Source organism: Scomber japonicus, chromosome 10 (assembly GCF_027409825.1).
Source record: "Scomber japonicus isolate fScoJap1 chromosome 10, fScoJap1.pri, whole genome shotgun sequence".
Lineage (NCBI taxonomy): Eukaryota > Metazoa > Chordata > Actinopteri > Scombriformes > Scombridae > Scomber > Scomber japonicus.
The window spans coordinates 8,665,606-8,678,937 of NC_070587.1; the positions used below are offsets into that span (position 1 = coordinate 8,665,606).

Genomic DNA, 13,332 nt, shown 5'->3' on the forward strand with positions numbered 1-13,332 from the left:
AATGTGTTCATGCAGATCTTTGTGTGAGTTACAATGATAAGTCAGTATTAAAACGTAAGTTGGGTGTATTTTTATTTATATTTGTTGTAAGTATGGCCTATAAAAAGGGCAGAAATGTGTTTCTCTTGTGAATACGTATGGGTCAACTGGCCACCACCAAAGTTATTTCATATCAAACATTTTTTTTCTGGAAAAACAATGTTCCTGTTCATTCTACTGATGAATGATGGTGACCAAACCAAAAACAGGGCTACATACTAACTGATGGGACTAGTTCATCATATATTGGTCCATGAGCATGTCCCACTTGGCTAAATCCTGTTGTGCCTGTGACGCTTGTGGTAGATGCTGTTATTGGTTTGGTTGATCCTGCTCCTTTTCAGACTTGGTATTTATTTGGTTTGTTTACTGAGAGTTTGTTGAATATGTTAAATTCTATTGTTATTATTGTGTGACCCGCCGCTTTTTTCCCATTTGTTATTTATACATCTTTTGAAATAAAGTTTGTAATAGAATATAAATGTGTACAATGAAAACAGAGAGAGAAAAGGATTATGTGAATCTCACAAACAGAGGACTTTATTCCACCACTGACTGCAGCACCTCAGTACCACAGACAGCGAAAGACTCTCACACCTTCATACCATCTCACACAAGAACAGAACAGGGAATTTTTCACAAATAAAAAAATAGTAATTGGTCTCCAATTGAAATCTTTTCATTTGTTCTTTGTGGGATCTTTCCTCAGGCATATGATGGGAGTCAACTATCAGAGTTATAGATGATACAATGTCTCATTGCACATGTATAACTCCGGCATCAGAAGAATGTGGGTGATGTGGGCTTAGTGCAGTGACGGCCAAATCGGCTGGTTGGTTTACTCCTTGGTGGCCATGTGGGCCATCAGGTCACAGACGCGGTTGCTGTAGCCGAACTCATTGTCGTACCTGAAGAAGAAAAATGAAAAAGAGTCAATAAGTATAATAGAGCATGGATATGTTACATTTGCATATATTTTCTGTGTGTTATCTATTCTTGAAGGCATACCATGTGACCAGCTTGACGAAGTGCTCGTTGAGGGCAATGCCAGCGCCGGCATCAAAGATGGAGGAGTGGGTGTCGCCGTTGAAGTCTGTGGACACGACCTGCAGGAGGAGAGAACGCCAAGTTAATGTAAAGGCATGTAGACCTACCAAAACATTTAATAATTAAGAGTGACTTAAGAACATACCTGGTGCTCTGTGTATCCAAGAATACCCTTCATGGGTCCCTCAGAGGCGGCCTTCACGACCTTCTTGATGTCATCGTATTTGGCCTGTACAGAAAAAAAAGAGTTTGTTTGTATTGTAACAGAAAAATGGAAAATGCAGAAGTAGTAAAAGTATCAGTAGAAGTGAAATGTCGTTATTATCATTATAATTATTACATAGACTCTTACTAAATGTTTAGTCTTACTAAAAAGGTTATGTGTCTAGTAATTCTGTATTTTTCTTAACTGTCTACACATCCAATGAAAAGGCAAAACTCAAAAGCCTCTAAAAGTATCATCAAAAAGGTCATCAAAGTTACAATTTTCCTACTGTATTTTTAAATACAGTATCAACAAGTTATTGTTTTTCCAATTTACAGTAACCCTACTCTGATTCTATTAGTTAAGTTACTGTGTTTCACTGTGTTGCACTGTGATGCTTCTGTAACTATTAACACTTCTAATCTATTTTTACAGGAAGTTGCTCATCAGCTGCTGCCAGTTAATTGCTGGCAGCAGTTTGTTTTGGCCTTTTCAAGGGATTTGTTGACATTAGGAAATATGTGGAATGTTACCAGATGTATAATTTTAGGATTTTTTTATGTTTTACTCACGGGTTTCTCCAGGCGGACGGTCAGGTCAACCACGGACACATTGGGGGTGGGGACACGGAAGGCCATGCCAGTCAGTTTGCTATGAAATATAAACATAAAGTATATTAGGTCAAACTAAATTCACTGGATTTAATGCAAGTCATGTAATGTTCATGTAAGAACATATCATAGTCCAATAAAGTAATGTGACTTTGGCACTGACCCGTTCAGCTCGGGGATAACCTTGCCGACAGCCTTGGCAGCACCAGTGGAAGCGGGGATGATGTTCTGGCTGGCACCACGGCCATCCCTCCACAGCTTGCCAGAGGGACCGTCCACGGTCTTCTGGGTGGCAGTGATGGCATGAACAGTGCTCTGATGGACAAATACAGAGAGAGGAAGGGAGCGGAGATTAATAGAGGAAGGATGATTAAACATAGCTTAGCCCTCTCGAATGTTTTTGGCTGCTTTTAAATTTGGCCTTAGGGGCTGCTCAGCATCTCTATGCCTGATTGTTCCCTGATGGAGCATGTTAATCCTTACCATCAGACCCTCAATGATGTGGAAGTTGTCGTTGATGACCTTGGCCAGGGGAGCCAGGCAGTTGGTTGTGCAGGAAGCATTGCTATGGAGAAGCAAAGAAATACCATTAGTTTTCTGAGGATCTTTAAAATGAAGGTACTGTCTCAAAATGTGTTTGTCTTTCACACATTACAGTTGAAGACACTGATTGAAATACCCGATTCTTACCTGACAACCTTGAGGGAGTTCTCGTACTTCTCGTGGTTGACACCCATGACGAACATGGGAGCGTCAGCGCTGGGGGCAGAGATGATGACTCTCTTGGCACCGCCCTTCAGATGAGCCTGCAATGAGGTGTTGAAATCACATTAAATCTGCCTTTTTTGCCAACTGCAGATCACATAGATGCATTATGACCATTTTATATTTTGGGACTTGGAAGGATTGAATACTTACAGAGGCCTTCTCAATGGTGGTGAAGACACCAGTGGACTCAACCACGTACTGGGCACCAGCATCACCCCATTTGATGTGGGTGGGGTCTCTCCTGCAGAAGAGAGAGAGCGAAGGAATCAGATTGGATGCTTTCTCAGTGCATCTTAGTGAAATTGTTATTGTTGAAAGGCTTACTACATAAAATAGCTTGATTAGTTAATAAAAGATGCTTAGCGAACTCACTCGTGGAACACAGAGATCTTGTGTCCATCGATGACCAGCTTGTCACCCTCAACCTTGACCTCACCGTGGAAGCGACCGTGAGTGGAGTCATACTTGAACATGTAGACCTAAAGAGATAAAATGGAAAATTCTTAAAGCAAGTTTCTGACTGCAAAAATTAATAATAACTTTAAATTCATGATATTTCGGAATGATTCTCCTCTCTCCTCAGATTTCAGAATTATAAGTCATGTCCCTAAAACATCTTAAAGTACTGTTTTCCTGCTTTTAGCTGATGCATTATATACTCAGTCTTAAACAAGTTAATCCAGCTAACTCACCATGTATTCCAGGTCGATGAATGGGTCATTGATGGCCACAATCTCCACCTTCTTGCCGTGGAAAGCAGCACGGGTCACCAGACGCCCGATGCGACCGAATCTGTAAAAGAAGACAGTGTTGTTTCATAGTCTGGCCTTTAGATGGTAGTGTGATGCCATGCAACTCTGGCCAAAGTCACTGCACGACATGATCACAGTCAGAATTACATACAAATGAGTCTGTACATTGTCATTTGAAGGAAATAATAAGCCTGGAAATGTGGATTGTGTGGATATTTTGCATTCAGTTTAACAGTTCTTCTTTCACTTTACTGCTCTAGATTTTTCTCCTTTTTCTGATTTAAGATACATTACTCCCCAGGAGACTTCAAACCTCTGCAAGAGAAAGGGCAGAGTTCAGTAGGAGGGGCAGAAGGAGGTGTGTGTGGTAGAGCTTATAGCTGCGCTGCTCTCACGCCCTCCTCTATAGGGGCTAAAGTCGAAAAGAACCTCCAGTGTGGTAATCCTGGTGACGGCAGAGCACTGTTTGATCAGTGGCTGAGTTACTATTTAACTGTGAGTCCAAAATCCTGGCTCAGATACACTCTGTCCTCATACATTGGGGAGGAGGAGGAGGGGTGGAGAGATATATATTGGAAGAGATGATGGACTGATCCATAAAACAAATAGATAGAAGCCAACCTCAGAATATAAGTGTTCAATAATGTTCTTTTGTTCAAATTATGCATGTCCTCTTCCACTTGTCACAGACAGCAGAAAAAACAACTCCTTGAATGAACCTCTTGCTGAGGCCCACATTGTTATCTACTGAGGGCCAAAGCTCAAAGATCATAAAAAACATGAGCCAGATGACTGTCCACAGCTATGTGTGAGTGCATCTGTGTATGTTTTCTCCATTACAGAACATGTTTTCCCCTCTTGAGCAGCACTACTGATTAACCAGAGGCAGTCTGCTAGTCAGAGCACAAGCTTGATACTGTACACTCCTCATAACTCAAAGAAGACTCAGCTAAACAGTTACTATGTATCTACCATGAGAAGGAGAGGACTGCTTGAGCCAAAATAGTCTCGTGAATTATTCTTTTAAGCAGTCTTACAACCTCAACATGCTCAACCTAAAATATGTTTAGCTTTAAGAGGCACAGACTGTGCATTTTGATACTGAAGCAAGGCAGCCATCATGATAGAAGTTCCCTGTGTGCATGTGTGGTTGTGTGAGATGAGGGTGCAAAAACTCCACATTTAAGTGAGTCCTGCAGTGTGTGTGGTACTGCTACAGTTGTGCTGATAATGATTTAGTTCAGTTTGTAAGATGAATGAATGAAAATAGTTCTTACCCATTGACACCAACTTTCACCATTTTGCCTGAGTTGAGTTAGTCCTCTGAAGATGACACGAGAAAGAAGGGAGAAAAAGGAGAATAAAGTTGCCTGTCAAATACTGATATACCTCAATTTATGAGAGCCATGTATTAGTTTGCACTTAATGACTGGTTGTAGCAGAGATAAGCTTGACAAAAGAGTTCAAATGAACATGCAAGAGTATTCAACTGATAAGCTATCTGTGACCACAGTCCAAGTCAATTACAATGTATATCTGCAGTCTGATGCTTTCTCTTTGGTCTAATGTCACAAGAGCACACTTCCATTTAAACTTTAAACATTTTAACATCTTCATAAGTAGCAAGATTTACATTTAAAGCAGATCAATACAGCAAAATTATTACACCAAATTTACTTAAAAACTAGGCTGATTCATTGCCCATGCAAAAAGCTCCCAGGTGATCTTGATCTAGTTATTCAGTCATGCAACCTGTTGCAAAGTCTCTGCAGGTTTCTGACCCTCTCTGACTGAAATGATTTCATCAATAAAGGTATTTACCGTTTGTGAGACGTCTGTCTGTCTGTCTTGCGACTCTGGGTGTGAGTGGAAAGAACAACGTTAGGCAGTGTGTATTTATCACTGACCAGAGCTGAAAGCCACGCCCCCTTAATGGTCACTACTTCTCGCTCCGCCCCCTTCTGAATGTCAAGGTCATCAACTTGCACACACGCACACACACACACACACACACACACACACACACACACACACTGCACTTTCACTGCATTTTCACTGCACTGTAAGTTCATGTGAGTTAAAGGCCCCAGAAACTTCTTGCCTATTATAATGTGTGTTTCCCATTCTGATTGAGTTTGATTTTGTTTATATTTTACATTTTTTTTGTTATTATTTCATTAAAGGACCATCAAACATGTCACGTTTCCAACTTCCTCTTCTTTAAGAGGTCTAGATTTAGATTAGACATTAAAAGTTCTCAGATTTGGACTGAAAAAAGAGAGGGCTCCCTTGCTGACCTTCTCAGTACATACAGACTCATGGAGATATAGATGGAGCACACGAGAGATCAAATCTCTGCCTTCGTGACTGTGACATTTAATTTTCAAAGACCATGACCCTTCACTTTCAACTACACTGTTGCTACTCTTCTTTCTCTCTGCCTCTGCATCACCTCAAAAGTCAAACAGTGACCCTTAGATACCCCACATGGCCTAATGATCATTACGCATGTGCAGACGAGGCTTCTGTTTGAGTACATTTGCTCAGTTGAATTGCAGCTTTGTCAGGTTATTTAGAAATGACTAACTCCACAAAACTAAATTAGTTTAAAAAAAAGACAGGCTCCTTTGTCTGAATAAAATTGCTGCATTCAAAGTGTTGACAATGTGTCATGCTGCTGTCAAATGAACTATCTTCTCTTTTCTTCATTGCACATGGATGTTGACAAAAAACAAAATAAAAAAAACTGGACAAAAAGCCAATGCATTTCCTTTATGGTAAGATACTGGAGAAATACAATTTACTGAGCTTTGTGAATTTTAGATTATTTTAAAATGTGTTCGTGGTTTATAACATTTTAAATAGTTTGGCCCTCCACCACTATGTGACTATGTGTATACTCATTCAGTAAGTTCAATTAGATTCTCCAGAACATCCTCTATAAGATCATTGCATCACACTATATTTGTGCAGTCAGCACTCTCTGTGAAAGCCACAACTCAGTAGAGAGTCCTACCTGATGACATGAGGAGATGCAGCTTCATCAGTATACTTATAACCAAATTTAAAAGTCTGCTAAAAGCTTCTCAGCTCTGTAACCACAGACTCTACATGGTATGTTTTGAGCTGATGTGTGTAGCTTTGTATTTTGTATGAGTCCTGTGTGTTTTTATGATTTGTACTGTTATATGTTTTAGTATTTACCTACTGTAAGGACAGCAGATAAAATTAGCTATAAGCTAACTAGCACAGTACATCACATTGGACCATTTATGTTTAACACTGTACATGGTCCCAATAAACATATTACTACTACTACAAGGCTGAGACATGACAGATTTGTTTCTATGTTTGCTTTGAATCCTTTGTGTTGCCATTACAGTAGTCACCACAAATTGGTCCAGGAAATAATATAAAACGTTTAAACCAGGTCTCTCAAGTTGAGTTGAAACTACCTCCCAGGCTTTAATATTAGGCCTCACCAGCAGGCAGTTTGAGACTGAATTGAAACCTTACCCATGGCGTGGTATCTGCAGACAATGAACATGCAGTACATTATACAGCTAATTGGACCAAAGATGACATTCAGTAACTTGTATTTTCCACCATAGCAGATCATGTCATTGAACATATTGTGTGGCAGGCTAGCAGACATGCTGCTCTGCACCAAAACTGGACAGTGCTGGTGTTGTATAATGGCTGCAGTCCAATGGTCTTGGCATAGCTGAACTACCACAACCCCAAGTACATGCATGCCAGTCTTGGCCTCTGCTTTGCAGCTTAAGGTCAAAGAGGGGAAGTAAAGGTCAGGCTAAGATTAGATGCTGGCTGGCTAGTCAACACTGAGGGCACTTTATACTCTCAGTACTGTAAATGCTGTCTCATACAGATCACATGTTCTTCCTCTATTACAGCAACCACATGCTGCTCAATGTAAAGAGCAAACCAGTTATGGAATAAAGTATTAATTGCAAGCTAATCGTTATTTTAGTTCAGTGAAACTGATACTGGGAAATGTCAGCCAATAGATCTGTGTTTAATAAACCAACTAACACATAAAATCACAGCAACATGTAATCTGTCTGTAATTTGTATGATGTACTTTAACGTAGGCTTTGTTCTAGTTACTTCATTGCAAAATGCAGTAACAACAACATGAATGGATACTATCTGCCATTCTGTGCACAATAAATGTTCCTGAGTAAAAGGCAGATTTACTCAACTTGTATCCTGAATCAAAGTCCAGTGCAAAGTCCATCAGGCAGCTTTATGTGGTCAGCAACAAATAAACAAAGTATGGACTCAGACTGCCATCTAGTGTTGTTGTAAAAATAAAACAAAAACAAAACAAAAACAAAAACAAAGTCTTTTTAATATTTAAGATCTCCTCCAGATATTATGTAAATAAGATAGTTAACTTTGAATATTAGTGTATCTAGTAGGGGTTTTCCAACAAAAAGGTTCAATTACCGTAAAGTGTATAAGAGGCACCTTTAACACATTTTTTTTTTTCATTTAAAAATGAGGTGCGTCTTACAGTGTGTCCTGAACACAGTAACATACAGAGAGAGGTTGGATCTTCATATAACCATAGTAGGTACGTAAAGGGCCGTCCACACTAAAAACGATAACTATTGATGAGCTGTTATTGCTGTATGTGGAACTGGAAATGAATGTGTGTTGATCAGAAGTGTTTCCGGACACTGGTTGCTGTGATGTTTCAGTGTTTACAGACCAAACTCATATTGAAGCGCGATGTGCAAAAGCGTGACTCAGGTGCAGTAGTCGATTTGCGCACAGCGACAGGTCTGATGAAGAGTTTTTGGGACTCATCAAATATGGAAAGACACTGTATTATTTTAAAAGCGTTAATTGAAACTCAGCCTAATCCGGACATGGTCTGAGTACCGGTCCTGTTCAGTTAAACACATTTTTACCGGACCATTGACCATTAACCCGACACACTGCTTCAGGTGTAATCTGTGTGTTTTGATTTGTGTTTCAAATTAAATTGAGACAGTTTTGGAGTATTATGTGTTTATAAATTAATTAAAACTACTGGTGCATTCAAATAGACCAGCCTTTAATAGAAGTTGTTTTTTTTTAAAACCAGAATGACATCTCCCAAAATAAATTGCGACTTATAGGCTACACTGGTGCGACTTATTTTAGGGTATCTTAATAATATCCTTAATATGGCATCTGCGCCTCCAGACCTTTATCCGCCCAATCCACCGGGTCAAGTTGATTGATCCTGCTGGTCTGGCATCATGCCCGTTGAAAAGGCGTGTGGTCCTTATCTGCACCATGGTTGGGACTATATAACACCGTCAAAGTGTGATCAAGCTGTGTGCAAGGAGGAGTAAATGCAGAATCACGATCTGCATTGCCTATTTCTTGCCATGATTTTTTTCAGAAACATACTTTGGTTACTAGGTTATAAAAGAAAGTTTGTGACCCAGCAGCCATGTTGAAGACGGAAAAGCCAAAACCAAACACCACCCAACTTGCAGTAAGTCACCACCACCCTGAATTTTTAGTGATCGTATCAAATCCCCGTCCCCCACAGAAATCAGTTATAGAGGAGGCGATATCAGACTGAAGATGGAAACAGAGCATAATGAATCGATAAATCAGTCTGTGATCAGGTAGATCTACTTCTGCAAATGAAATGAAACTTTAAGCTACTGCATGCAAGACGTCTCTGCTCTGCACTGAAGGTTTCAAGTTTCCACACCACGTGTTAGTTGAACGCTGGACCACATGGGCTCAAAACTAGTTGTGATGTCACAAAGTCTAGACACTTACCACTTTCAGCCGATGAAAGTTAAAACAGCCTTCTAGTGTCAAACTCTGCACATACATCATTCTGCACAGTGAAGCTCAAACATCCAACTGTGGAAACAAGAAGCAAATAGAAAACTAAATAATACACAGATCAAATATGTTACTAGCATAAGTGATTTTATGTATGATTTAACAAAACTACACATTTTTGCTCATTTGACTGAAAACAGATTGTACGCCTTCCCAAAAGTCTAAGGTTTATGTATCACAGTACCTCCCACAATGACCTCACAGCCACTGTTGCTGTTTCATTAGTCAGCTGACAGATTCATACAGAAAGAGCCTTGGTTACACTCTTTCTTCCACATTGATCTGTTAGCCTGAAGGTTTGCAAGACAGAATATTCACCAATACTGTGAATGAAATATTTACAATTGCATCATATTTATGTAAAAAATATAAATATAAATATAAATAGAGAGCAGAATGTTAAATTACTTGACAAGCATGACAAGATGACCCCCCCCCCCCCTCCCTCCCCTCATTTCACCGTACAATGCTTTGAGATATTTGCTCCGGGATCTTGTCTGTAATGCTGTTGATCAGCGTGTGACAGCCATACTATTATTGGGATTGACTGTCCATATTTGAGAATGATGCCACACTGAATTAAACTTGATATATATATATATATATAGATATATATATATATATAGCCACAACAACAGCCACAGACAGATTCATTTAGCGTCAAAATATCTGTCAGGAGAATCTGAAGCTCCTCTTTGAGGGACAAATTGAGATGACGTGTGTCAACAGAACAAACTGGGATGTACACGAGGAATAGAAATGGCTGATTGATCAAACAATCCTACATATCAGAGAGCAAAAACCAGAACACGACAAATGTCAAATCAATTTATTCATGCAAATCATAAGTAAACATTAAAAAAAAAAAAAAAGCAGGTGTGACAGGTGCCATCATGTTTGGATATCCACATCCACTACACCTGATGTCACCACCAATCCCCGGCCACAACATTTTTCTAAACACTTTTACATTACTGTACGCAGACGGAAGCTGGAAATACATAAAGTGCCAATTTACTTAAAAAACAAGCCCAACAAAGATCAAAGATGATCGTCTGATGTAAACATAGCTCACATGTTCTAATACTCAGTTTAATACACATGGAATAAACACAGCTGCTCCGTTAAACAGCCACAATAGTGTGTGAAGCATCTGATCTACGCTGGATGAAGCCACATTAGCAATACTGCAAGTCTACACCATACTACATGTAGTCTACACACATGTAAAAACACCCCTGCAGTTTTTCCCTTATAATCTAAGAAGGATGTCATTAGTCTTTATTTTCTCTCCTCCACTAACAGCCCAGTCCGCTCATGGACCCGATCCGATCCAGTTTCAGGCCAAAGCATCCCCGGTTCCATCCCCTCCGTGAGCGGTCCGGCTCTGCTCGCTTCTGATTGGCCAGGGCCCCCTTCAGCAGACGAAGCCAAGGGGTCTCAGGCTGTGTTTGTACATCAGCCCATTTGGGGTACTCGGCAGCTTTGACCCCAGACGACAAGGTGGATTGCTCCTCTGGTTGGCTGTTCAACAGGTTTTCCAGGTCGTCCAGGGTCAAAAGGTCATTATAGCGCTCTAGAAACTGCTCCATAAACTACAATAGGGAAAAAAAAGATGAAATTTAATTGTCCGGGAGTGTACGAAGGAGAATAATTCAATCAGTGATACATTTCATTACTGTCTCTTATTCTTTCCTGTTCACCCTCCCTCCTTCTGGACTATTCTCTTGTATCCTTCATCCACTCTGAATTCTCCTCAGTCCACTCCTTTTCTTTCTTCCCATTTATCCCCAGCCCACTTACTCAACCACCTACCCACCCACCGGCTCCCCTCCCCTCCCCTCCCCCCACCTCCGTCACGTCTCCCTCTCATACCTGCACAGCATCCGGAGAAGGGTGCAGAGCACGAGCCTCCGTGATCTCCAGGGGAGTCAGGAGGAGCAGAGTGGCACAAAGCAGCACATGACACAGCATGGCAGCAGAGATGAGGAGCAGGAATGACTTGAGCAGGAGGACTGGAAACAAACTGGCCACCAAGATTCACATTTAAGAAGAAAATATAAAGGAGAAATTAAAATTACAGATACAAAAACTATAATGAATTTAAGACAGAAACTAATTGTAGCTTGTTTTTGAAGGAACGGCAGTCTTTGAAGACACTTTCTCTTTTCCTCAAAATGATATACTGATAATCTTTAAATATTTTAAAGTTTAAATTCTGCTGAGTAAAATAGCAATTATAGGGAGACCTCGAAATAAAGAAGGAATAAAAATGTGCCGATATGGATTGATCTTTAATTTTAAGCTTATTGTATGCAATGCTTTTTGTCTGACAAATAAGATGTATAAAATATTAACTTCTATCCTTGGCAACATTTTGAAGTGCTCACCTCTCTCAGTGAAAAGTCAATATGCAAAAAGTGCTGTCATGGATACAAATTATTTTTTTCTTTGCAATTGCACCAAATCTAAACTGGAAATACATTTTCTACAAAATTCATACTTGCTTTTCCACTTGTAGCTTTTATAGATATTTACAGTTTCCTTTTATTCCCTCCGAAGCTTTTAATTGTAACAACAAACTATAAAACCAGAGTATACATTCAAAAACATGAAATTCTTACCTTTTAGAAGATAATGATGATAATGAGTGCTCACCTGTTATTTATTTTTCTTGGTGAAGCTCTGGGTGTCTTCAGCTCTCACAGACTCCTCTCCATCTCCCTCTTTCTCAACTACCTCTCACTTGTTGGCACCTGCTGAGAGCATCACTATCTCACTCGCCTGGCTCCTCCTACTTCGCTCTTGCTCTGTGATGGAATTGAAAGGCTGAATTTTCCTCTTGCGTCTGTCCTCTTGGCAGAAGCTGAATTGATTGGGGCATCAGCTGGGATGCTGCAGAGGTTTTGTAGAGCCAGAGACGACCCCCCCACCCTTCCTTTCTCTCTCTTCCTCCTCTTCTTCTTCTTCTTTTCTTTGGAGTGACGTCATACCCTGAGAGTGATTGTCATTGCCAAGGTGATGGTGTGGACTCTGCCCATATTGATGCCACTATAATGTATAAACTAAGGTCAGAGGGCAGTGGTCAGCTGTTGATTTGTAAACCAGTCAATTATCAACAGTCACATGTTTCGTGTCAACGGATTAATTTTAATTATACATGTCCCATGTTGTAACAATACTCCTCATGCACATTAGTCCCACACTCTCTCCCCCCTTTGTCTCCGTGGTCTTTCCCAGCATGCACTGACCTCTCCTCTCTGTTGGGTAAGTTACAGTCTGTCAGTGCCATCTGCTCCCTGTACCCCCTGCCGCCAAATTACAACACCAGCAGGAGGAGCGCAATCCAACACGCCAACCTCAAAGTTCAGCAGCCTCTGATTATTTCAGGCAAATAAACCTGTGCTAATCTGAATGTATGTCAGATAGTATATTCACATCTCCCTCCATCAGTAGCATCAATTCATATTTTCTCTCATTTGTCAGTGAGGAAAATGTGTGCACTTAGAAAGTTTTCATATCCAGCATGATGAAGCTAAATCCATCTTTGTACAGCACCTCATCATAAACAGGGCAAATCTCCACTTGCTTTCAAACACTTTGCATCCACTGAACACATTTTAACTCAAATGTGTCCACAGATAAAAACCAAACTGCTGGTGCAATCGTATTGTTTAGCTCGTATGTGGCAAGTGTCTTTATATAACATATCAATCACACATACAGAAATGCACCCCTCTCATCTTTTCGGAGAGGACGTGTGGGAGAAGGAGTAGGCGAAAAGGAGAGAGATTAGCAGTGATGGGAGGGAGGGGAGGGTTAAACTACCGTGCGTATGATGTCAGTGAAGAGAGGAGTGCTGTAGGAGGAAAAGTAGGCAGCAGAGAGTAGGAGGAGGAGGAGGATGGGAGGGAGGGAGGGAGGGAGAAAAGCACCAGGCAGAAAGCAGAGGGAGACCTACAAAAGAGATTGATTACAGGAGAGCAGAGACAACCAACTAGGCAACCGCATATGTGTCAGACAGAAGAGAAAA

General features: G+C 40.5%; 2 protein-coding genes across 2 annotated transcripts; both read right to left on the reverse strand.

Moving 5' to 3' along the window:
* Positions 1–552: 552 nt before the first annotated feature.
* Positions 553–5,324, reverse strand: gapdh (glyceraldehyde-3-phosphate dehydrogenase). Its single transcript, XM_053326468.1, has 12 exons — positions 5,244–5,324; positions 4,700–4,745; positions 3,363–3,462; positions 3,043–3,149; positions 2,821–2,911; positions 2,593–2,708; positions 2,386–2,467; positions 2,066–2,217; positions 1,864–1,942; positions 1,232–1,315; positions 1,048–1,145; positions 553–947 (listed from the first exon to the last, which is right to left on the reverse strand). The coding sequence occupies exons 2-12, from the start codon at positions 4,720–4,722 to the stop codon at positions 878–880; spliced, it is 1,002 nt and encodes a 333-aa protein (XP_053182443.1). The 5' UTR covers positions 4,723–4,745; positions 5,244–5,324; the 3' UTR covers positions 553–877.
* A 5,273-nt stretch (positions 5,325–10,597) lies between these two features.
* nppcl (natriuretic peptide C-like) lies at positions 10,598–11,571 on the reverse strand. The gene is made up of 2 exons (XM_053326521.1): positions 11,175–11,571; positions 10,598–10,894 (listed from the first exon to the last, which is right to left on the reverse strand). Exons 1-2 carry the CDS (start codon positions 11,271–11,273, stop codon positions 10,598–10,600), a joined length of 396 nt encoding a protein of 131 aa, XP_053182496.1. The 5' UTR covers positions 11,274–11,571.
* Positions 11,572–13,332: the final 1,761 nt, after the last annotated feature.

Bases quoted from the DNA above. Each gene is read 5' to 3' on its own strand.
- gapdh (XM_053326468.1), bottom strand. From the start codon at position 4,722: ATGGTGAAAGTTGGTGTCAATGG. The intron at 2,709-2,820 runs GTAAGTATTCAA...ACCTCATTGCAG, and splicing joins CCACCATTGAGAAGGCCTCT to GCTCATCTGAAGGGCGGTGC. The intron at 948-1,047 runs GTATGCCTTCAA...TTTCTTCTTCAG, and splicing joins TTCGTCAAGCTGGTCACATG to GTACGACAATGAGTTCGGCT.
- nppcl (XM_053326521.1), bottom strand. From the start codon at position 11,273: ATGCTGTGTCATGTGCTGCTTTGTGCCACTCTGCTCCTCCTGACTCCC. The intron at 10,895-11,174 runs GTATGAGAGGGA...TCCCTATTGTAG, and splicing joins CTTCTCCGGATGCTGTGCAG to TTTATGGAGCAGTTTCTAGA.